Source organism: Pantherophis guttatus, chromosome 4 (genome assembly GCF_059756535.1).
Source record: "Pantherophis guttatus breed Tessera chromosome 4, ASM5975653v1, whole genome shotgun sequence".
Lineage (NCBI taxonomy): Eukaryota > Metazoa > Chordata > Lepidosauria > Squamata > Colubridae > Pantherophis > Pantherophis guttatus.
This window is the reverse complement of record NC_142066.1, coordinates 67,458,670-67,483,038: the sequence shown is the minus strand read 5'-3', so window position 1 is coordinate 67,483,038 and position 24,369 is coordinate 67,458,670. Positions and strand designations below refer to the sequence as shown.

The 24,369-nt window shown below is 38.6% G+C and overlaps 1 protein-coding gene and 1 long non-coding RNA gene across 7 annotated transcripts in view; one reads left to right on the top strand and one right to left on the bottom strand.

The window, feature by feature from the left end:
• Positions 1 to 1,799, bottom strand: part of C4H7orf57 (chromosome 4 C7orf57 homolog) — a 47,247-nt gene extending 45,448 nt beyond the window's left edge. For 3 of the 6 annotated variants that reach the window (XM_060691799.2, XM_060691800.2, XM_060691801.2), the window contains exons 1-2: positions 1,539 to 1,690; positions 700 to 753 (exon numbers count right to left, since the gene is read on the bottom strand). In XM_060691799.2, the coding sequence (XP_060547782.1) occupies positions 700 to 704 (5 nt within the window). In that variant the 5' untranslated portion in view covers positions 705 to 753; positions 1,539 to 1,690. Of the gene's footprint in view, positions 1 to 699; positions 754 to 1,538 lie in introns of all 6 variants that reach the window. The other 3 variants (XM_034416429.2, XM_034416428.2, XM_087892361.1) reach the window with 3 other exon arrangements.
• The window catches only part of LOC117664951 (uncharacterized), a 34,536-nt gene continuing 11,954 nt past the window's right edge, over positions 1,788 to 24,369 (top strand). The window contains exons 1-2 of the long non-coding RNA XR_009622604.2: positions 1,788 to 1,941; positions 16,758 to 16,800. This is a non-coding gene — a long non-coding RNA (uncharacterized LOC117664951). The remainder of the gene's footprint in view (positions 1,942 to 16,757; positions 16,801 to 24,369) is intronic.

The window sequence follows — 24,369 nt, the reverse complement described above, 5'->3', positions numbered from 1 at the left end:
GCCAAGTCCACTAGGAAAAGCAAAAGAAAAAAAAAGTTTTAAATTTTGTAAAGATTTTAGATTTCTTTGGCCCTTCCACATGGAATCTCCATAGGAATGTGTGGGTATGACCACCAACCCACTTGTGCCAGGAGAGGAAGCATGCTGTTGGTCCTGTCGCCCCGATTATTACAGATGGTGGGATCCAGGAGAAGAGCCTTCTCTACTGTTGCTCCTGCACTCTGGAACATTTTGCCCCCCAATGTAAGTTGGCTCCAACCCTTCTATCCTTTGGTTTGGGTCCCAATGGGGAAAGAGTACAGTGCTTGATTGAGATTCCCCTCTCACCCCATTCTTCCCTGGTTCTCCTCATGTGTCCTTAGATTTTAATTTTAGTTTAAATTTATTTATGTTTTAATGTATATGTACAGATATATTTTTATGATTGTAAGCCGCCTAGAGTTACTCTATGGTAAGATGGGCAGCCAATAAATTTTATGAATAAATAAATTTTCTGTACATTCCTATTCCTTTTAGATTAACAAAGGTGTAAATTAGGATCTGAAATGTTCAGTTTATTGAATGTATTTTACTTCATGTTGCATATCTTATGATAACAATATTCACATTAATTTAAATATAAATTATCCTAGAATAATGGGTTACAATTCAGTTTTTCCATTAAAAAAATAATCTCATGAGTATAAACAGTGTACTTGCCACATGGTGTATATTGATCTGTGGGTCCACGCGACTCTTTATTTGCATTCATACCTGTGCAGTGCAAAAAGTTCAAATTAAACATTTCACATTTCATCAAACATCCTATGTTCTCTGCCCCATGGGGATAAATGCAGGGTTTTTTCCCCTGTAAAACCATTAGATACTCTTCCTGTCTATAAATCTGCAATTTACTCCAATCTTCTTTTCAATACTAAAGACTTATTGGTGACTGTACGAGATTTACATTTTTAAAAAGCCTGTGATGTATTTCAAATATGTAAGGCAAAAAGTGTATGCTTAGGCTTCTTTAGAAGTGGGAAATAATCAGCCGGAATCCAGTATTTGGAAGGAACTTTTGTGCCCAAATGGTTCACTAGACAAGGTGCAACACATCACAATTCTCATACCTTCACCCTTGCTATCAATACTTGCACACCACAACACTCTCTCCCTGCTATTCCTAATACAGATGGAAGGCAGGAAACAGAAACGACGTTTTGCATGTAGTAGACATAGTAGAAGTTCTCCGTTTTTAATCCCATCAACTCTCACCAGTATTATTTCAGGAAAAGAAAACCCTCTCCTGAATGATTTGACCTCAAAATCAAGGGCATACCGTTAAGCTCACCCAGTGTTTTTAGGCATTTTCAGGCGGCCAGATTGCCTACCTCGCAAGCATGTTGTGAGGAAAAAACGAACTCTTTCCCTGACCCTGGAAGGGCGGACTCCCACGGGTGACAAAATAACGAGGAAACGGGAGGGGCTGCTTCTCGCTCTACCGTATTTATAAGCTTTATTGTGAATTACTGTTATCCTCTGACCGGCAAAAAGCGTACCAAGGATCCCTGGAGGCAAACGCATTCGCTCACACGCTCACCGACCTCCACCGCCGCTGCCGTCGTCGCCGCGCTTGGGGTCGGGGAAGAGGGGGCAGAACCTCTCGCGCTCAGTGCCTTCCCGCCGGCCGGGAAGTTCGAAGCGAAACGACGAGTCGCGCAAGCTGCAACAACAAACAATCCCTGCTGCTATAGCAACACAAAACGTTCCGCCGCCCGTTGCCGCTCGCTCCTCGCTGGCTGGCTGTTGCTCTGGCGGTCCCGGGAGCGCGCGGAATGAAAAATGCGGAGATTACAGAGAGGCGGAGCTAATTGCCTCCCTTCAGCCAATCGGAAGGCGAACCGACGCCGGTGATTGCTGCCTGCTTGGCCAAAGAAACGGCGGTGGGAGCTTATCCGCGAGGTGAGCCGTGTTTGCCCTTCCTCCCTTCAGACCGCTCAAGGGCCGTTGAGTCGCCTTTCTCTTGGCTCTTTAGCGTAACCCTCGTTTTACAGGCTTTTTCTAGCCGCTGAAAGACTTAACCGTAGTTTTGCCTGGGAAACTGAGCATCCTGGTCAAAGCCAAGTCCACAAATACGAGATAATTTCTGGAAGCCTACATGGCAAATCAGTAAAGTGTACTACCACTATCACTAATGATATTACCTCGTCTGGTAATGAAATGTCTGCAAGAAAACAACCAGATTCAGGGTGCACTGAATCGGTGTTTTTGTTTATTTACATACTATAAATATGTATTCTGAGGAAGATTTTTTAATGAAGGTGCTTGTTAAAGTTGAGACCTCAATGGAATATATTGAGAAAAAGCATTTCTGCCATACAACCTTTGTGACTTTGTGCCACATATATAATTGTATGTTTGTCAGTAAACATCAAACTCCCTTAACAAATTCTCTTAAGGCTGCATTATTTTTACTTTGCAAGGCAACAAACTTTGTCAAAGGTTGTTCCCTGGGATTTCCTGTAATGCCAGAGAAAGAAATAGGAGAACTACAATTATAACAATCTTTTAGTGTTTGTTGACTCAACAATTCATTTTCAAGAATTAGTTTAAAAATAGTGAAAATTGGATGATTAGGATATTATTGTAAAAGTTAGGGGTGAGCTGTATAAGACTGTTCATTTTTTTAAAAAAAATATTTTTATTTTATTGAAAAAAGTTAAAATACAAAATGCCAAATTTTGTTTTAAAAAATGAAGAAAGATGAAGGGAAAAAACAGAACAAACAAGACATTAAAAAGAAAAAAGTGGATTAAATTGTTGAGTTTGGGGACTCCTGATAATTCAATATTGGAATGGTAGTCTATAGGCATAGCTTCTTGAGAGGCTGGCTAAGAATCAGAACCTATCCTGCAATATTTCAGATGATCCAAAAATGTACTGTTGCTGATGTTACTGAAAGTTACTGAGATATCTAATGATTCTACATGATATCTAGTTATTGTAGAGAAACATTAGTAATATCCTCTAAAACAGTTGTGTGTTGGATTTACAGTTAACCTAGTTTAAGCAGAGGAATCTGAAACAATCTAATGAAAACACTTTGTTTAATTAATTAATATATGTCAAAAAGCTAATTTGTAATATAGTTAAGGTCATAGAGGTATTTATTTATTCATTCATTCATTCATTCATTCATTCATTCATTCATTCATTTAATATTTGTTTATTTATCAAACTTGTATGCCACATATCTAGCCCAAAGTGACTCTGGGTGGCTTGCAGGCATTGAATAAATGCACAATAAAACAACCAATAAAGATCTTTCATTTAAAGATTCAGTTAAATTAAAATTAAGAAGGATGGAGATAGAGGGAGCAAAGTGTAAACAAGAAGTGGGGTGTTCTCTACTCGATTACACACCTCGAAAGTGCCACACACCATTAGGACCCCAGGCTAGTTGGCTTAATCATGTCTTCAAGGCCTTTTGGAAGATCAAAAGGGTGGGATTGGATCTTCTGGCTTCTTTTCAAGGGTAGTCCCATATAGAATGAATTGCAGTAATCTAAGCATGAGATGACTAGGATTTGCGTGATTGAATGCAGATTGCGACCTGGGTCTCTCTGGTTGTCTCAGCACAACCTCATCCAGAATTTAAGATGAAGACAAGCTGAAGAAGTGTTGTAATGTTGTGAACTAGACATGTGGTGCCTTAGCTATTGTATTACAATTATTTTTAACTAGCTGAATACCTGTGCTCCGCTACGGAACTATATGATCAGGCTTGATAAATTGACACAGCTTGAAAATTAATGAGTAGTTCCTCAGCCTTGCCCCACAGAAGCCTATCCTATCCTATCCCTCTTCTCTCCCTCAGGCTTGCTCCACAGAAATGTCTCCTATCTTATCCCCTTGTCTCCCTCAGGCTTGCCCCACAGAAGCCTCTCCTCTCCTCTCCCCTTCTCTCCCTCAGCCTTGCCCCATAGAAGCCTCTCCTCTCCTATCTCCTCTCTTCAGAGTTATTTTCAGGCTGGGACGGGAGTAGAACATCTAACTAATTAGAATCAGAGCGTGTTAATAATAATAATGTAAGAAATATTAATGATCTGATGGTCATTTTGAAAAATCCTTCCTTAGCGAGTACCTAAAAGCCAAGAGAAACATACATGCTAAATTTCAAGTTTGTAGGCTTTGCGGTTCTGGAGATTTCGTGATCTCAGCGTGAGTGGTTTTTTTTTTTTTTTAATTGCAAAAGTTCTACAATTATATTTTCACCCCTTTCCCCCCCCAACCCACCCCAAACTTCCCAACCTCCCTAACCCACCCTAACCCTCCCCTCCCCCCAGACTTCCGCACAATATACTCATATATCAAGTAAAAAAAAACAAAAAACCCTCCTTTATATAAAACTTGTATAAAACTTGAACCCCTCCTACCCCCTTATAATTTTTCATCTTCATTACATTAAAATATTTCTATCTTAATATAACATTTTCAAATAAAAGCTATTTGATACTTCCTAGTTTGATATTTGTTCTGAACATAATCTATCCACTTTTTCCATTCCCATTCGTAAGTCTCTTGTGAACAGTCTTTTAAATATGCTGAAATCTTCGCCATCTCTGCAAAACTGGCCATCTTCAAAATCCATTCCTCGATAGTGGGCAAAGCTTCATTCTTCCAGTATTTACCTATCAACAATCTCGCTGCTGTTATCGTGTACAATATCAATTTTGTTTCACCCAATGTAAAACCCTTAACTATACCCAATAAAAACAATTGTGGAGAAAATTGAATTTTTTTCTTCAAAACATTCTACATGACCCACCAAATTTTTATCCAAAAAGCGTTAACTTTCCTACAAGTCCACCAAACATGATAATATGTAGCATCTAAACAATCACATCTCCAACATTTTGGCTGAACATTAGGGTACATACACGACAATTTTTTGGGGTCTAAATGCCATCTATAAAACATTTTATAGAAATTTTCCCTCAAGTTCTGCGACTGTGTGAATTTAACATTCTGAACCCAAATTTTTTCCCATGTTTCCAACATCACTGGTTCCTCAAAATTTTGTGCCCACTTAATCATACAATCTTTAACCAATTCAGTTTCTGAATCCCTTTCTAACAAAACATTATAAAGCCTTTTAATATGCATTGGACCTTTCTCTTTTATGTGTCTAACCAATTCTTCCTCATGCAACATAATACCAGTTTTTTGGTCCTCTTTCCATCTCAATTGTAATTGATTATATTGTAACCAAGTTAAGTTAATCCCTTCGTCCAACAGTGTCTGTAATGTCTTCAACTGCCATCTGCCTGCATCTGTAAAAAGAACCTCTTTGTATAACCCCCCCCCCGAGTGACATTATATTTGTATTCCACATAATATGACCAAGATCCAGCCATAGCGGTATTTTATAATCCCATTTGAATCGGTGCTTCTTCCAAACTCTCATCAAAGAGTCTCTAAGTATATGGCTTTTAAATTCTTTATCCACTTTGTTGTCATAAAATAAGTAAGCATGCCATCCAAATTCAAGATCAAAACTTTCTATATTCAGTATTCCAGTCTTTTTCCTTCCAAACCAATCACTTGCTAGAGTCAAAGCTGCTGCTTCATAATATAACTGTAGGTTTGGAAGTTTAAGGCCTCCCCTTTCTGAAACATCTTGCATAATTTTCAATTTCACTCTCGGTTTTTTCTCGTTCCAGACAAACTTATTCACTCCAATTTGCCACACTTTCAGTTGTTTATCACTTTTAAGCACCGGAATCATTTGAAACAGAAAAAGAAATCTTGGCAAAATGTTCATCTTAACTGCTGCTATTCTTCCAAGTAAAGACAGCTGCAGTTTTTTCCAAGTCTCCATATCTTTCTGCACCTCTCGCCACAACACCTCATAATTATTTTGAAACAGTTTCATATTTGATTCTGCAACCTGAACTCCTAGATATTTTACCTTTGGTACAATCTCAAAACCTGCCCTCCTTTCAAGCTCGTGTTTACGATCTTGTGTCATATTTTTAGCTATCATCTTAGTTTTTTTCTGGTTCAGTCTAAAACCTGAAACTTTACCATAGTCTTGTATAATGTCCTTCATCTGGATTATTGATTCCATTGGCTGTGTTAGGGTAACGACCAGATCATCTGCAAATGCCTTTATTCTGTAATCCTCTTGCCTTATCATTATACCTTTCAAGATATTAGAGTCCCGTATTGTATTTAACAAGACTTCTAGTGTTAGAATAAATAGCAATGGGGATAATGGACATCCCTGTCTTGTTCCTTTTTCAATTTTAAACTCTGTTGTCAAACTTCCATTAATAATAATCTGTGCCTTTTGCTCTTGGTAAATTGCTGAAACTGCCTGCATAAATTGGTCCCCAAAGTCCATCTTTTTTAAAGTCTTTAATAGAAAATTCCAATCCACTCTATCAAAGGCCTTTTCCGCATCCAAAAAGACCAGCACTGCAGGTACCTGTTTATTCCTCTCAAGATATTCCAATAAGTCTATTACTTGCCTTACATTATCCTTCATATATCTACCCTCGATAAATCCCGCTTGATCATCATGAATCACCTTTTGGATTACTGGCATCAACCTGTTGGCTAGTACTTTTGCATAAATTTTATAATCAGTATTCAGAAAAGATATTGGTCTATAATTCTCCGGTTTTTTAGGACCTGCTTGCTCTTTTGGTAGCAAAGAAATATAAGCTGTTGTCCATGATGGGGGTATTTTACCCCCTTGTTGAATGTTACTGTCACTGCGTTATTTTATTTACCAGCTGAGCTCATTATTTCTGGACTGTCAGACTCTCCGTAGCTTTGCCAACTTCTTATCAGTAAGCTACATGTTTCCGTATCCACCCACATTCCTTCACTTGCTTCCTTCTCACACTCTTTCCTTTGTTCTCTTTCCAGAAAGGTCTGGCTAAGAGATAGCCGGCCCGAATTACTTTCAAAAATGTAACAATTTACTTTTCTTAGTTAGTGAGGTGTTTTATTTTCTTTATAACAAATAAATGAGTTATTAGAAACCTTTCTCGCGTTTCTTTTCAGATTATTGCAACTTGGAATAAGCCTCGATTCATCTCCTCTAAACCAGGGTAATTAGTCCCAGAGCCAAACATGGGATTAATAAATGCCCTGACATCTGATAGCTCTCGGACGGTTTGATTTATGGATTTTTTCCTTGTTTTGTTATTTCTGATAAGAGCGCATAGGCAATTAGTTTTTTAGCTACTGAGGTACGCTAATTATATTGCTGAGATGCCGAAACAGAAGTAAAACAAATACAAAATGTATTTTGCTGAGAAGGTGGCAGAAAGGAGGTTTCCAGATTTCCAGCCCCTTACTACAGCCACACGCCTGGAACAAGAAAAAGCCGTGGGAACAGAAATGGAGACAGATAAGACAGAAGCTGTTTTTGAAGATGATGATTTACGACTGAGGTCAGTAACATTTTCTTCTGATCTTCCAAGCTCTGAAAAAGTCTTCCCAGAACCTTCTGAATTTGTAATGCTCGATGCAAGGCCAAAGCACACTGCTGAGCAAAATTCTCCCACGCAGAGAGAGAAACAATTCATTATTCTCCTCGAAGCTCTAAGCTCACCCTGGATGAGCTGGCTATGAAAGCCTATCGTGACCGTATAAAACTCTATGAACAGCAGCTATCCCAGGCAAAAATGGCTATATCTATGCTTGAGCAAGATAAGGGAGATAACTTAAATTTTTCAAAAAGCGCCATATTGTCTTCTTGCTCAGAGCCAAAGACACTCCCCCTGGTGGATCCTGTGTCAGGCCAATTAAGGCAAAGAGCACTGCATACGTCACATGAAAGTCTCCCTGATCAAGTTACACATGTCTTACATAACCACTCCTACTCTAAAGCATACAATGCCCCGTATGCAAAGCTGCCCGAAGCTAAAGCTGCAGCACCATCTGCTGGCAAAAGTAATTTACTACAGGAAGCTGAAATGCCACAAGTGTTTCCACAGGCCCGAACTCAAACACCCCCTGGTGGTGTTGGTGTCCTTTTAGATGGAACACAGCAAAGGCAAATGATTGCATCTCCAGCAGGTCATGCCAATATTGCAGCTCAAGCACAAATGGCAACTGGAATACAGCAGATTCCAGTGCATCAGCCACAGCAGCTACAAATGCCTGCATATGTGCCCCAGCCACAAGTGCAAATAGGGCCACCTCCTGGCCCACCTCCAATGGCACAACCAAGACCATTTTTAGGTCCACAACAGGCACAGCAAATACCACAGGCATTTCTGCCAGCACAGCCAGCATACCAAGTACAGGCTCCTTACCAGGCATTTTCTGTCTCTCCACTAACTGGTGAGTCAAAACTAAAAATGTCAGGACACAATTACAAAGCCTGGGTCAGTGAGATTACACTATTGCTTCTTAGAGAAGGCACGCACTGTATGGTATTTAACCCACCTGCTCAACCATGGGACTTTGCAATAAGAGATTTAGAGATAAGGGCTCGCACAACATTATTGATGTCCATGGATACTGAACTGCAGGTCACTTTTCCACCAAACACAACAGCCCGACAAATTTGGGCTGAATTGGAAAATTGCTACAGGCCTATCTCAATTGAATCTTCATGTTTACTCATGTCTGAACTCCACGGTTCGAGATTGAAACCTGGTGAACAAATTGGAGGACATTTGACCAAACTGAAAGGTCTGAGAACAGAATTGAGAGAAAGAGGCCATAACATTGAAGATATTCAAATGATCAGCATCATTATTAACTCTTTGAATTATGAATGGAAAGATGCTGTTACAAAAATTAACCAAGTCCCAATTGCTCAACGCACAGTGGACAATGTCTGTAGACTTTTAATTGAAGAAGAGGCATTCATGTTGGCCACGCCACACTTGAGAGGACCACCCGCATCAAAGGCTCCAGCTAGTCGCCCCTTCCGAGGAAGGACCTACGCTCCAAGGATGCCAAGATGCTACACCTGCAATCGTGTGGGACATGCCACCCGGGATTGTCCCCAACGAGTTCCAGCTCCCGTCACGTACCAGCCCAGAGGAACAGATTCCAGAGGCAGAGGCAGAGGCGGAAGACAAGGTCGTCGTGGTCCCTGGCGTGATCCACAAACTCCACTCGCCACATTGGCTTTAACCAATGATCCACAACCTCAACCAGAGTACGACAGACGACTCCTGTGGACTTTGGACAGTGGTGCAGCATTGCATGTTACCTACAGAAAGGAACTTTTCACAGAAATGCACGAGCCTGAACCAGAACTACGTAAACTTTATTCTTTTTCCAATCATCCTTGTCAGGTCAAAGGAAAAGGAACTGTTTATGTTGAAGAGCTCGATGCATTCATTCCTGATGTTTATTACATACCAACAGCAACCAGTAACTTGCTTAGTCAGTATCACTTATCTAGAATGTTAAAGTTCCAGGTTCACCACCTTGAAAAAGCAAGTTACATAGTTAAAGATGGAGATATTGTTGCTGAAACCATATTAATTGGTGGTGTTTATTACTTAAAGCCAAAGCCTAAAACACAAACACAGGCAAGTATGCAAACTCCAAAAAGGCAGAGCACAGGCCCAGAGAGAGATGCTTCAGTGAGAGATCCTGTTGCTACCCCTAAGGCTCCTAAAGCCAACAAAAATAGAATTGGTAAACAGGTTGCTCAGAGCAAGCCTGAGGTTCCGCATAAAAATGTTAATGTTGAGAATTCACTAACAGGTAAACCTTTGCATTCCAGGTGTATCCACAAATGGCATAGAAGATTGGGGCATGCCAGTTTCCATGTTCTTAGGATGCCGGAGTTCGCAAAAGGTTTGGATCTAAAGGGGTGTAAGGTGTTTTTGGATTGTGCTGTATGCAAGAAGGCCAAATCCAAAGCAGCAGCCATTCCCAAATGCGCTACACGCCTGTCAACACGCATTTTTGATTTGGTTCACATTGACATAGTTGGTCCTTTCCCGCCATCATTTGGTGGTAGAAAATATTTTCTAACAATTGTTGATAATTACTCTAGATATGGATATGTATATCCTATGAAAGAAAAATCAGAGACTTTTCAGATCTTTAAAGACTTTGCAACCCTTGTTTCTACCCAACACCAAGTTCGCATCGCCAGAATCCAGAGTGATCGTGGTGCCGAATTCATGTCTCAGCGTTTCCAGGACTGGATGCGTAAGAATGGAATTATTCATCAGACTTCATCCCCTGATACATTGGCTCACAACGGAGAGGTACTGCAAACCATGATGCGTTGTCTCCTAGAAGACGCCAACCTTGATATGATATACTGGGGTGAAGCTATCAAGTATGCAAATTACATTGTCAACCGTACTTGGAGCAGTGTAACAAATCAGACTCCTTTCTTCATGTTGTATGGCTGCAAGCCCGATCTTAAAAACATTCATATTTTTGGTTCATATGCTATGGTGAACATTCCCTTAGCTCAAAGAAGAAAAGGAAGTCCAGCAGCAAAAAGACTGAGATTTATGGGTATTGATGATAATTCAAAATGGAGCAGATTTATTGACTCTAAACATGCAATTGTGATTTCCCAGTCTGCTGGTTTTGAGGAGGATGTTGACTGGTCCAGGATTCACTCCGGTGATCCTGGAGTTTGTTTTCCTAGAGGTGATACCGCTGGTGCTGCGCAGATTGATGATCACGATTCCACTGGTTCTTCTCAACCCGATGTTCCGTCTTCGCAAGCTGCGGATGCTGACGCTAGCGACAAAGGTGAGGACGAGGACGAAGAAGAAGACTGGACAGTTGTTCCGAGACGTTCCAAGAGGGCCACAAAAGGGATCCCTCCACAACGATATTCTTGGCAACTGACAAAAGCACCCTTGCCTTTGATTTGCAATGTTACACTTCCACCTGATAATTTCACGCAAATCAAGCAGCTCCCTGATTCAGAGCAAGACAAATGGTATGAAGCAATGCAGGTTGAAATGGACAGTCTAAAGAAACTTAAAGTATTTACACCTGCAAAACCTCCAGCAAACAAAAAGGTCATTGGCACTCGATGGGTCTACAGAATCAAAAAGAAACCAAATGGTGAGTCACTGTACAAGGCCAGACTTGTAGCTCAGGGTTCGCTCAATGTTATCCTGAGGACTACACAAATACCTACTCACCCACAGTCAGAACTGAGAGTGTAAAAATTGCTTTAGCAACTGCAACTATCCTTGGTTTAGAAGTTTTCCAGTTTGATGTTGACACGGCTTATCTACATGCAGACCTAGATGAAGAGATCTACGTGAAAAGTCCTCCAGGATTCCGACAGCAAGAAGGGGATACCTGGTTTCTAAACAAAAGTCTCTATGGTCTGAAACAATCTGGTTTAATGTGGTATTTATGTCTTACTGACAAACTAAATTCAATGGGCTTTATTAAGTCCGAAACTGATGAGTGCGTGTTCACAAAAAGATCTAACAATGCATATGAGATAGTTCTTGTTTATGTTGATGATATTGTTTATATTGGTCCAAATAAGCAAATGAGTGAGATTTTTGCCAAAGCTTTGCAGAGATACTTCACATTGAAATCATTAGGTCACATTAGCATTTATTTAGGTGTTCAGATTGAAAAGACACAGAAGGGGTTTAGTCTTTCACAAGAAGATAAAATTGAACAAATTTTGCATCATTGCAACATGAAAGATGCTAACACAACAAAGACACCCATGCAAACAGATTTTCACAACTTGACACAAGAAGAAAGTCCTGAGTTCGAGGATCAAACACTTTATCGTTCAGTCATTGGGTCACTATTGTACATTAGTAGTTGGACCAGACCCGACATTGCACTTAGTGTTAATCTCTTATCTCGACACGTAGGTAAGGCAAAACAGTTTCATTGGACATGTATTAAGAAATTATTGAGATACCTAAAATACACTAAACACATGAAGTTATTGTTAGAACCAACACATACTGATTATGCAGAATTATGTTGTTATGCAGATTCTGATTGGGCAAGTGATAAGAAATCACGCAAAAGTACTTCAGGTTATATGATGTTCTTAAATGGATGTCCTGTTTATTGGCAAGTACGTAAACAGAATTTTGTTTCTTGTTCATCTACTGAAGCTGAATATGCTTGTGTTTCAGATGCATGTAATTCCCTAACTTGGTTTGATGCTTTAGTCACAGATATCTGGACACACCCGATCCGACCGATCACAGTGATGGAAGACAATGAATCGGTGGTTTATATTTCTGAATCTCATTTCACAGGTTCTAGGTCCAGACACATTGACATTCGTTACCAAAACATAAAAAATAGATCTCTAAGTTGTTCCACCATTTCTGCTTGCAAAGTTTTATAATTCACTGCAGTCAAGCCATCCGTTCCAGGAGCTTTAGCTGTTTTTAATTGTTTAATTGCTACTATTATCTCCTCCTCTGTTATAGGATAATTCATTCTTTCCTTTTGTTGGTCAGTAATTTTTGTAACACTTTTATTATTTAAATATTTTTCTATAAGTCCATTCTGCACATCATCTTTAGCATATAGTTTAGTATAATAGTCCACAAAAGCTTCTTTAATTAATTTTTGTTGAAAGATTTCTTTCCCTCCAATATCAATATTATCAATAGTCCGTATACTCTGCTTTTTCCTTAATGTGTAAGCCAACCATCGCCCGGTTTATTGGCATTACAAAATGTATTATGCTTCGCATATTGTAAGTTTGTTGCAACTTGTTCCGCCATAAGCATTTGAAATTGGTCTTTCAAAAGTTTTATAACACCACGTATTCTTTCATCTGTTGGGTTTTTAATAAGTAGCTGTTCTTTGTTCTTTATTTCTACTTCCAATTCAGATCTTTTCTTTTGTCGAATCAATCTATGTTTAGAGTTCATATAAATGAGCACCCCTCTCATATAAGCTTTGCTCGCATCCCACACAATTTCAATTGGGGTACCTTTATTCAAATTTATTTCAAAAAATTCTTTCAAGTGCTTTTTAAGTTCTATTATATTTTTTTCATATCTGAACAAGTTTTCATTCACTCTCCAAGAGCGTCGCTCAGTCTTACCCATCTCGATTTCTATCCATACTGGGCTATGGTCGGACAAAGTTCTTGGGAAAATCTTTGTTCTTTTTGTCTTAACAAGTAAATCATCTGACAACAAAATAAAGTCAATCCTAGAGAAGGATCTATGTCTGTCGGAAAAAAAAGTATAATCCAATTCTTTTGGATTGTGTATTCTCCAAATATCTTTTAATTCCAAGTCTTCTTTCATATCAAAAAAAGTCTGTGGTAGTCTAATCCTGGATTTCGCCAAACTCTTTTTATCTAGTTTAGAATCAATTACTCCATTCCAATCTCCCATAATTAAAATAGATCTATAGTCCCATTGCAGTATTTTAGTATGTAACATTTTATAGAAATGATCCTGTTGTTGGTTGGGAGCATAAATTCCAATCAAAAGAATTTGGCCATTTACTGTAAGCAATTCAATTGCTATAAACCTACCATCTTCATCTGCTTCTATAATTTTAGCTGTTAGTCTTTTGTTTACATAAATAACCACACCATTCCTTTTTTGCAAAGTTGAAGATATAAAATGTGTTCCTAATTTAGAGTTTATCAAGTATTTTTGATCTTGAGTTGTGATATGAGTTTCTTGTAAACAAATTATATCATTATTGAATTGTCTCAAGTATGCAAATAACTTCTTCCTTTTCTGTACTGAGTTCAACCCATTCACATTCCAGGATAAACACTTAATTGTCATCTTTATCTTTCTGAAGCAACGAGCAGAATAACCGAATATCTTCCGGAATCTTCGGTCTTGCTCCCCCCATGGCTTCAGTCTCTTGTGTAGTACTCTTAACTCCCTTTTTATATTGTCTTTCCTGTTGTTGCTTTTCTTTAAGTTGCTTAGATTTTGCACGAGTTATACGCTGATCTTTAACTTCAACCATCCGAGCCGGGTCCAAGATTGGAGAAGATTCTAACAGGGGCTCCTCCAAGAAACCTCCTTCAGCACCCTGCGTTTCCTCTAACTCCACCTGCTTAGACAGTTCTTGCAATTCTTGCTGGAGTTGCTTCTTATCACTCTCCTTAATCTCCAGCACTGTAGATGTATGTGGAGATGGTGTTCTTTCTTTAAAAATAGTAGTATAAAAATGCTCCGCCTTCTCCACAGTATTCAAACGATGTCTTTCTCCCTTATACTTCAAAATTATGCCAGTTGGGGCATCCCACCGGAATGGTATCTCTTGTTTTTGCAGTTCTTTTACTAGAAAGCCAAAATCTTTTCTGGCTTTCAGCATTTTAGGTGGTAGTTCTTTGTAAACTCCAATTTGTGCGCCCCCCACTTGCACAGAGGTGAGAAAAGATTTTTGCAGGATGTCATTTCTTATTGCTCTGTCTGTAAAATATATCACCACATCTCTAGGCAATTGTCTTTGTCTGGCCACCCAGGAATTCACTCTATAAATTTTGTCTATTTTGTAAAAAACCACATCAGGATTAATTTTTAATATCACTGCCAAAGCCTCAGCACAAGTCTGTCTCAAATCCTGTCTGTCATCCTCCCTGATTCCTCGAAGCCTTATAGCAAATTCCATTGCCCTGAATTGCATCATTACAATTTCGTTTTCAACTCTCTGCATTTTATCATCAACATCAGAAATTTTATAATCATTGTCTTTCATCTTAACATTGACTTCTGATTTAAATTCTTCCACTTTAGAGTCCACTTTAATAATAAATTCTGCAAGGCCAGACGCCACATCTGATATTTTTTTAGTCACCTTGCCATAATCCTGTTTCATCATATCTTTGATTTCATTAATTTCCTGCATAATTTCCTGTTGAGATTTTTGAAGTTTATCATCTATTTCCTGTTGAGATTTTTGAAATTTATCATCCAAAACCTGAGATATAAATTCTTTTAAAATTTCAAAGTCAAAGTCTTTTTTCTGAGTTTGTTGGACAGAGGGAGGCTGTGATTCATGTTTGTGTGTGGGGGATCCCCCCCCTGCTGCCTTTCCTTCCTGCTTCTTTGAGGCCATCCTGCCACGTAGGTTGGTTTTTCTGAAAAGGGAAATCCTTTTTCCTTTTCTACCTCCACAAAGGCTTCTAAAAAAGTCCCCCAGGTTTAATCAGATAGAAGCTGAGAGCAAATTCAGATTTTAAAGAAATTTTTTTTCCTCTTCTCCTATTCCTCTATATTACAGGCAGAGTAACTTTGTAACTGATCAAAGTAACTTCACAGAGTCACTTTCACTAGCTCGTTAGCTCAGCTGCTGGGCGCCATTTTTTTTTCAAATCAATTTCACACGATCGTACTTTCTCTTAATTTAAAAAGTCACCAAAGCATCAATACTTGCAGTTTTCAAGTTTGGGGGTTCAAGTTAATACTTCCGCTGATTATTAAGGTTGGTTTCATTCAGATAGGACGTTTGCAGCAGCCAGCTTGTTCTGTGAAGAGCAGAATCGTCCCACGCCGTCCGGAGTCTGGCAAGTTGAAAGGGAGCCGCACCTGTTTCCTTCCCAGCAGCGATTCTCTGGGGGCTCACAGGGCTCAAGCAGTGCCTTGCCTTCTCTCCTCCTGCAATCCTTCGGATTTTTGGAGTTTTCAAGCCGCTTCTGGGTATCGAAGCGGCTCTACAGACAGCGGGGCTGGCGGTCCTTAAAAGGAGACCGTCTTTGCTGGTGGCGAACAAACCGGAAGTCCGGTTTTTGCTTTTATATATATATAATATTTTATTTGATTTATAGGAATTTTATCATGCTATTTTTCTAGTGTATTTCTTGTAAGCTATCCAGAGCTGTTTAAGATGGGCATCCAAAATTTTTTCTAAACTAATAACTAAAATTATTTTTCTTTCAAAACTTGCCAGTTATTGTTCTCTAAGCTTTGTGCACTAAATAATTCTGACTAATTTTTTTAAAAAATATGGAACTTTTATTTCTTTCTCTCTCTCCCTCTCTCTCTCTCTCTCTCTCTCTCTCTCTCTCTCTCTCTCTCTCTTCTGTGTTTCTCTGAAAACATGATCCACCCAATAATAAGTCCAACCCTAATTTTTTGGGGGTGGGCCTAATATTACCCCTACCTTGAAAATAAGCCTGGGGGAATGGGCGTGGCCAGCACGAGTGATGGCGCGGGCATGGGGGGGACAACTGTCCGGCTCCAGCTGCAACCCACTGGCCCCTTGGGGCAGCGCAAATACCGCTTTTGCCCTTCTCTTTCTGGGCGCAACGCTTCTGCTTGTTGGGCCGCTTCCCCAAAGCCAGCAGCTCCATGGCCAGCTGCTTTGCTTTTTCCCTCTTTTTGGGAGGCTTGCGGGTGAATGGGAGGAAAATGGGGAGGGGAATGGGAGGAAAATGGGGAGAGGAATTTTCTTGCTTGTCATCAATTCCTCAAGATCAGCCCAGACTAAGGGTAGGATGGCAGGCAGGAAAATCCTCCTCCCCATTTTCCACATGTTCGCCAAAAAGCCTCCATTCTGAATGCTGAAGGTTTGGAATGGAGGTGACAGTGCCTCCATTGCGTGTCCACCTTACTGAGTCTGGCCTGCTGCACATCAAAAAAAGTAAGACCACCTCAAAAATAAGCCCAAGTGGTTATTTTCAAGTTTAAAAGAAAATAAGACTGTCTAATTTTCTGAGAAACACAGTATATAGAGATAGATAGATAACAGATAAATAGATGATCGATAGATATAGAAATAGATATATAAATATATTGTAATAAGTTATTTTGTTTTATAACATACAAAAATTCTAATTTCAGTTGAACAGTGTGTTGTCTGGGACAAATCATTACAGGAAATAAGGTATTTACAACAATATTCATTGCATTAATATCAATTATATTAATAGTAATAATATTGATGATATTTGTTTAAGCAAGTTAACATATCTTCCTTATATGACTAATCCTTCCATATATTTCCTATTTTGTCAGCTAACCATTGATAAAATAAGTCCCAAGTCAAAAAATATTCAGTTTCTTTCTTTTCCTTAATTTTAAGTGTTAGCTTATCCATTTCTACACATTCTAATATTTTTCTAATCATGTCTTCATCTATCGAGATCTCTTCACTTTTCCATTGTTGTGCTAATACTATTCTCGCTGCAGTCAGTACATATAAAATCAGATATGCATTCCCTTTGTTATACTTGTCTGGTAAAAGGCCCCCCAAAAATGTCACTGGTTTCAAATTGATATATTGTTTTATCATTTTTTCCAGCCATGTATGTATTTCAGTCCAATATTTTTTTGCTTTTTGATATGTGCACCACACGTGATAGTATGAATCAGGTGACTGTGACATTTCCAACATTTCGCAGATTTATCCTTAAACATCTTTGTTAACCTTGAAGGCGGAAAATGCCATCTATAAAACATTTTATAAAGATTTTCTTTGTATGCAGTAGACATTGTTAATTTATAATTTCTATCCCATAATTTTTGCAACTCATCTAACTCAATCAAATAACCAAAGTTTTTAGCCCATTCTATCATTGTCTCTTTTACTTGTTCATCCTCCATTTTAATACTTAAGAAATAATTAGACTTTATTAGTTTTTCATCTGTCCCTGTGATCTAATTCTGTTAATTCTTTATACAAACCATACATTTTAACATTCTTCTCATATCTAGATTGTATCTGCACATATGACCACCATGTTATCTCAATCCCTTGATCACTCAGTTCCTGTTTAGTTTTACGTTAATTTTTTTTAAAAAAAATATTTGTCAAGAACATATTTGGTAATAAGTATAAGCATGGTTTTGATATATAAAATAGATAAAAATAAAAGAAACATTAGGACAGGGACAGTAGGCACACTGGTGCTCTTATGCATGCCCCTTACAGACCTCTTAGGAATGGAGTGAGGTCCACAGTAGACAGTCTTAGGTTAAAATTTTGGGGGTTTGGGGATGAAATCACAGAGTCAGATAGTGCATTCCAGGCATTGACGACTCTGTTGCTGAAGTCATATTTTTTGCAATCGAGTTTGGTGCAGTTTACTTTAAGTTTGTATCTATTGTGTGCTCGTGTATTATTGTGGTTGAAGCTGAAGTAGTTATTTACAGGTAGGACATTGTAGCAGATAATTTTATGAGCTACGCTTAGGTCATACCGAAGGCGGCGTAGTTCTAAGTTTTCTAAGCTCGGAATTTCAAGTCTGGTGGCATAAGGTATTTTGTTGCGAGCAGAGGAGTGGAGGAATCTTCTTGTGAAATATTTCTGGACGTTCAATTGTATTAATGTCCGATATGCAGTGCAGGTTGCAGACAGATGAGCTGTATTCGAGAATTGGTCTAGCAAATGTTTTGTATGTTTTGGTTAATAGTGTGATATTACTGGAGAAGAAGCTATGCAATATTAGGTTTACAACTTTTAATGCCTTTTTGGCGATGTTGTTACAGTGGGATTCGGCACTTAGATCATTAGATATGAGTACTCCAAGGTCCTTCACAGAGTGAGGGTCATCTGCAAGGTCGTGTCCACTCAGCATGTATTTTGTGTTCTGGTTTTTTTTCCAATGTGTCAGACAGAGCATTTGTTGGTTGAGATTTGGAGTTGCCAATTGTTTGACCATTCCGACACAAAGTCGAGGTCTTTTTGAAGGGTAGCAGCATTTTTACATCATCAGCAAAGAGAACGCAGTTGCATATAATATGATCACAAAGCTCATTTATGTATAGTATGAAGAGTGTTGGTCCTAGAACGCTACCTTGTGGAATACCGCTATTAACAGGTGCAGGATTTGATAGGGCACTCCCTATTTTGACCACTTGTTGTCTGTTTGACAGAAATGCAGCCATCCAATTATATAGGGGTCCGGAGATGCCATAGGATTTTAGTTTTAGAAGTAGTTTGTCATGTACCACTGAATTCAAGGCTTTACAGAAATCTATGTAAATTGCGTCTATTGCTTTGCCCTGATCGAGATTTGTAATACATATGTTCTTGCAGTGTAGAAGTTGTAGATTACAAGATAATTTTTTTCTGAAACCAAATTATTTATTAGAGAGTAGGTTGTTTGTTTCTAGGTAGAGGGTAATGGAATGGTTAATGATTGATTCCATGACTTGTCAGGTGATGCAGCATAAAGAGATTGGTCTGTAATTTGCAACTAGGCTGGGATCTCCCTTTTTGAAGATAGGAATGACTGTGGCTAGTGACCATAGTTAGGGTAGGGAGCTGGTCCTGAAGGATTTTTCAAAGATTATGCTTATGTTCCCCCTTTTCATTTGAAATATACACTGCTCAAAAAAATAAAGGGAACACAAGCAGAAGACATCCGAGATCTGAATGAATGAAATAGCCTTATTAAATACTTTGTTTGTTCCCTTTAGTTGTTTGAGCAGTATATAAACTACTGTATGTAAAGAACAAAGTATTTAATAAGGCTATTTCATTCATTCAGATCTCAGATGTCTTCTGCTTGTGTTCCCTTTATTTTTTTGAGCAGTATATTTATATATGGTAACCTCCTTTATATCAATAATATTTGAGTAAATCAGTGCCTTCATTGTGGAAAGCCAGACCTGTATTTTCAAATAATGTTGTTCTTTAATTTTCTCCCATACTAATAATAACGTATTCCTAACATAGTGTCTTTGGAAGTAGCTATGTATTTATTGCCAACCTAATTCGAGATCATGTCTCTCCAAGATCAATAATCTTTTGTTCCTCAAGCCAATCCAAATAAGTATCGAAGCTTGGTAGTACAGTTCCCAATCTGGTAGCCCAAAACCACCTCTATTTTTACAATCTTCAACGTTTTCAAACTTATCTTGCTTTTTTCCCTTGCCAAATATATTTTAATATTGTTTTATTTAATTCTTCAAAAATATTTTCCCCCCAATTTTATTGGTATTATTTGAAATAAACATAATAATCTTGGCAAGATATTCATTTTTATAGTGGCTACTCTTCCGATCAATGCTAATTGTAGATTTTTCCACTTCTCCAAAATCCATTTTAATTTGTTGTGCCAATTTATAATTATTATCTTCTTTAATTGTTACACATCTTGTGAATGTCTTAGGACATTCAAGATGTTGTAGGATGTAGTGCAGACCCATATTAACAGCATCATCTGTTGATCTATTTGCTCGGTATGCAAATTGCAAGGGGTCTAACAGCGGATCTGTGATGGTTTTGAAGTGGGACAGCACTAGCCTTTCAAAGGTTTTCATAACTACAGATTTTAGAGCAACTGGTCTGTAATCATTCAGTTCCTTGATGGTGAGCTTCTTCGGCACTGGGATGATAGTAGAGTGTTTGAAGCAAGAAGGAATATAGCACATCTCTAGCGATTTATTGAAGGTACGGGTGAAGATGGGGGCCAATTGGTCAGCACAGACTTTTAAGCAAGAAGGAGTTATCTTGTCTGGGCCTGGAGCCTCTCCTGGCTTTTGTCTGTGAAATAGGTCTTGCACTTCCTTTTCTGTGATCACTAGGGGTTGTGAACCCAATGGGATGGTGTCAGTTGTAGGAGGCTTGGCTGTTTTTGGTGTGTCTGAGATGGGGGTTGTGGAGATAGGTGGCTGTAGTTTCCTTTCAAACCTGCAGTAAAACAGGTCATTTGCCAGTTGTTGATTTCCTTCAGCCTGGGAAGGAAGTTTGCTATTGGTGATATTTTTAAGAGTTTTCCATATGTTTGCTGGTTCATTTGTTGAGAACTGATTCTTTAACTTTTCAGAGTAGCTTCTTTTTGCTGCTCTGATCTCCCTTGTTAATACATTTCTGGCCTGCTTGTACAGTATTTTATCACCTTTTCTGTAGGCTTCCTCTTTAGATGATGTAGCTGCTTAAGTTTAGCTGTGAACCAAGGTTTGTTGTTACTGTATATTCACAAGTTCTTGGTCAGTACACATAGGTCTTCACAATGGCTATTGCATATAAGGAAAATCTTTATAAAATGTTTTATAGGTGGCATTTGCCACCAGCAAGACTAGCAAAAATATTTAAAAATATATCCACCAAATGTTGGAAATGTAATCAGATCCCAGGTACTTATTATTATATGTGGTGGACAAATATGAAAGCAAGAAAATATTGGATAAAAATACACACATGGCTGGAAAAGATGATTAAGCAGCATATAGATTTAAAGTCAGAAATATTTTTGTTGGGTACAATACCAGAAAGTTATGATAAATTTAATAAATAAAATAAATAAATAAAGGGACTATATACACTGCTCAAAAAAATAAAGGGAACACTTAAACAACACAATGTAACTCCAAGTCAATCACACTTCTGTGAAATCAAACTGTCCACTTAGGTAGCAACACTGATTGACAATCAATTTCACATGCTGTTGTGCAAATGGAATAGACCACAGGTGGGAAAGCATAGGCAGTTAGCAAGACATCCCAATAAAGGAGTGGTTCTGCAGGTGGTGACCACAGACCACCTGTGCAGGTGGGGATTGTGCTTACAGCCCAACACCATGCAGGACGTTTGGCATTTGCCAGAGAACACCAAGATTGGCAACTTCGCCACTGGCGTCCTGTGCTCTTCACAGAGGAAAGCAGGTTCACACTGAGCACATGTGACAGACGTGACAGGGTCTGGAGACGCCATGGAGGACGTTCTTCTGCCTGCAACATCCTCCAGCATGACCGGTTTGGCAGTGGGTCAGTAATGGTGTGGGGTGGCATTTCTTTGGGGGGCCGCACAGCCCTCCATGTGCTCGCCAGAGGTAGCCTGACTGCCATTAGGTACCGAGATGAGATCCTCAGACCCTTTGTGACACCATATGCTGGTGTGGTTGGCCCTGAGTTCCTCCTAATGCACGACAATGCTAGACCTCGTGGCTGGAGTGTGTCAGCAATTCCTGCAAGATGAAGGCATTGATGCTATGGACTGGCCCGCCTGTTCCCCAGACCTGAATCCAATTGAGCACATCTGGGACATCATGTCTCGCTCCATCCACCAACGCCATGTTGCACCAGAGACTGTCCAGGAGTTGGGGGATACTTTAGTCCAGGTGTGGGAGGAGATCCCTCAGGAGACCATCCGCCACCTCATCAGGAGCATGCCCAGGCGTTGTAGGGACGTCATACAGGCACGTGGAGACCACACACACTACTCAGTCTCATTTTGACTTGTTTTACGGACATTACATCAAAGTTGGATCAGCCTGTAGTGTTCTTTTCCACTTCAATTTTGAGCGTAACTCCACATCCAGACCTCCATGGATTGATAAATTTGATTTCCATTGATAATTTATGTGTGATTTTGTTGTCAGCACATTCAACTATGTAATGCCCTGAGTCTCTGGAGAGGGACGGCATATAAATTTAATAAATAAATAAATAAATAATGAACAAAGTATTTACTAAGAATATTTCATTCATTCAGATCTAGGATGTCTTATTTTTGTGTTCTCTTTATTTTTTTGAGCAGTGTACTTAATGCTACATGTATTGACAGCAGCGAGAATTGTATTTGCACAGTATTGGAAAAATGAGGACCTCCGGTGGCACCGCCGATGTTGCTGGATGCTCTCTTTCGGAGCACCAGCAGTGTGATCTTGTAATCTTGACAGCACAAACCAGCTGTCTGGCGGCTGGAAAATTTTTCCCCTGGGAGAAGAGGGAAAGGAGAGCAATCAGATGGGGGTAGAGCTCCCCGAAAGCCCCTGAAATAGTTTTGGGGGCTTGGAGGGTGAGAGCTCCCCAGGAAGTCCGGTGAAACTCCGAGATCTAGGGCGCTTCTGCTTTAAGCAGAAAAAAACGTCGCGACCACTTCTGCAATCTTTATTGAGATCTAAGTTGATTATCTATGCAGATGGAGTGAAGACAGAAGAACAGACAATCGCAAGTAACAAACCCTTAATTCCATGTTTAAATTGCTACTTTTTGAAGCTGCTTAAAGAAGTGAAAAAAATAGCGCTTGTGCTTAATAGGGTGTGAAAGTGAAAGTTAACTCTCGATAAAGCTGTTAACACCCAGCATTGTTCAAGGCGGATGGATAAAAAAAAATGGCTGGCTTTTTTGAAAGTGATGAAGGCTCAATATTACAAACATCAGTAAATACATAAATACTGATTGTGGGTCTCTTTAAAGAAATTTTAGAATCTTTTACCTCCATGTTGGAAAGAATGGAAGGATTCAACAAGGATTTTATTCAAGTTCGAAACAAAGTTACAAGTGAAGATACTGTATCGATATTTCAGTTGCCAAATAATACTGAGTTGCTGAATGAAGAGGTGGAAGAAACAATCTAGTTTAATGTGCCTTTGGAAAATGGAATTAATGTTTTTCAAATTAAGAAGGAATGGCTGAGAGGTTTGAAGGAGTGTAACCAGGAAATATTGAGAGAGATTTCTCCAGAGGCTTTGATACATTAACTGGAAAATTGTCAGGAGGTGTTGGGATTTCTAATATAAGAAGGAGGATTCGAAGTGGAAATTTACAACTTTTTTACAAAAATGGACTCTCAATCGTAGTCAAAGAAGTGTGTTTACTGAAAGGAATTACTTTGTGAAGAGAACAAGATTGTAAGGTACAGCAACTTCAGCTGAAAACTCAAGAACTTATAAAAATAAAAGAAGATGGAGGAATAAGACTGAAGAAGAAGGTTTGCAAAAAAGTCAGGAAAAAATGGAGAGGGAAAAATTACAATCTTTTTGTCTGGGGAGGATAGTAGTAGTGAAAATGAATGACTATACCTGTATTTAGGGATATGATTTGTTTTGAAATATTATGTTATAGTGTAAATGAATGATTTACTTATATTTAGGGACATGATTTGTCTTGAAAAGTTATATTAAGTAATGTTACGTTTGAATTGTTATGGGCTATTGACCAAACCTTCACTTTTGTCCTGAAGTATATTAACACTAAAGTTATATCTTAAGGAATGCTTTGCTGAAAAATTTATATAAGCTTATAAAGAATGTTTTGTTGAAGAATAAATATAAACTTGTGGGTTATAAGGAAAATATAAGTGGTGCAAGGGTTGAGGGAAGGTTTTCACAATATTTTTTATATATATCAAATAGTGAAGATTTTATTTGATTATAAGCAGTGGATTTATAGAGAATAAAATGAATAAGTTTATGCAAAGCTATTAAGTAACGAATGTTTTTAGGAAGAGTCAATATGAGTTTATGGGGTAAAAAGTAAAAATAAGGTTTTTACAATATAATTTATTTGAGATTGGTTAAAATATTTTGTTAATGTGTTAATATATGTAAGGGTTGGAGATGTGATGGTTAATTGTAATTGGGTTCTGATTGTGCAATGCTGGAAGAAAGAAGACTTGCTTATTATTGAAGAATGGACAAGAATGAAGTTGGATTGATTATTTTCAAGCAATAATTGGTTTAAATAGTTATATTCAGATAGGAACAAGGGGAGTTAAAGTGTA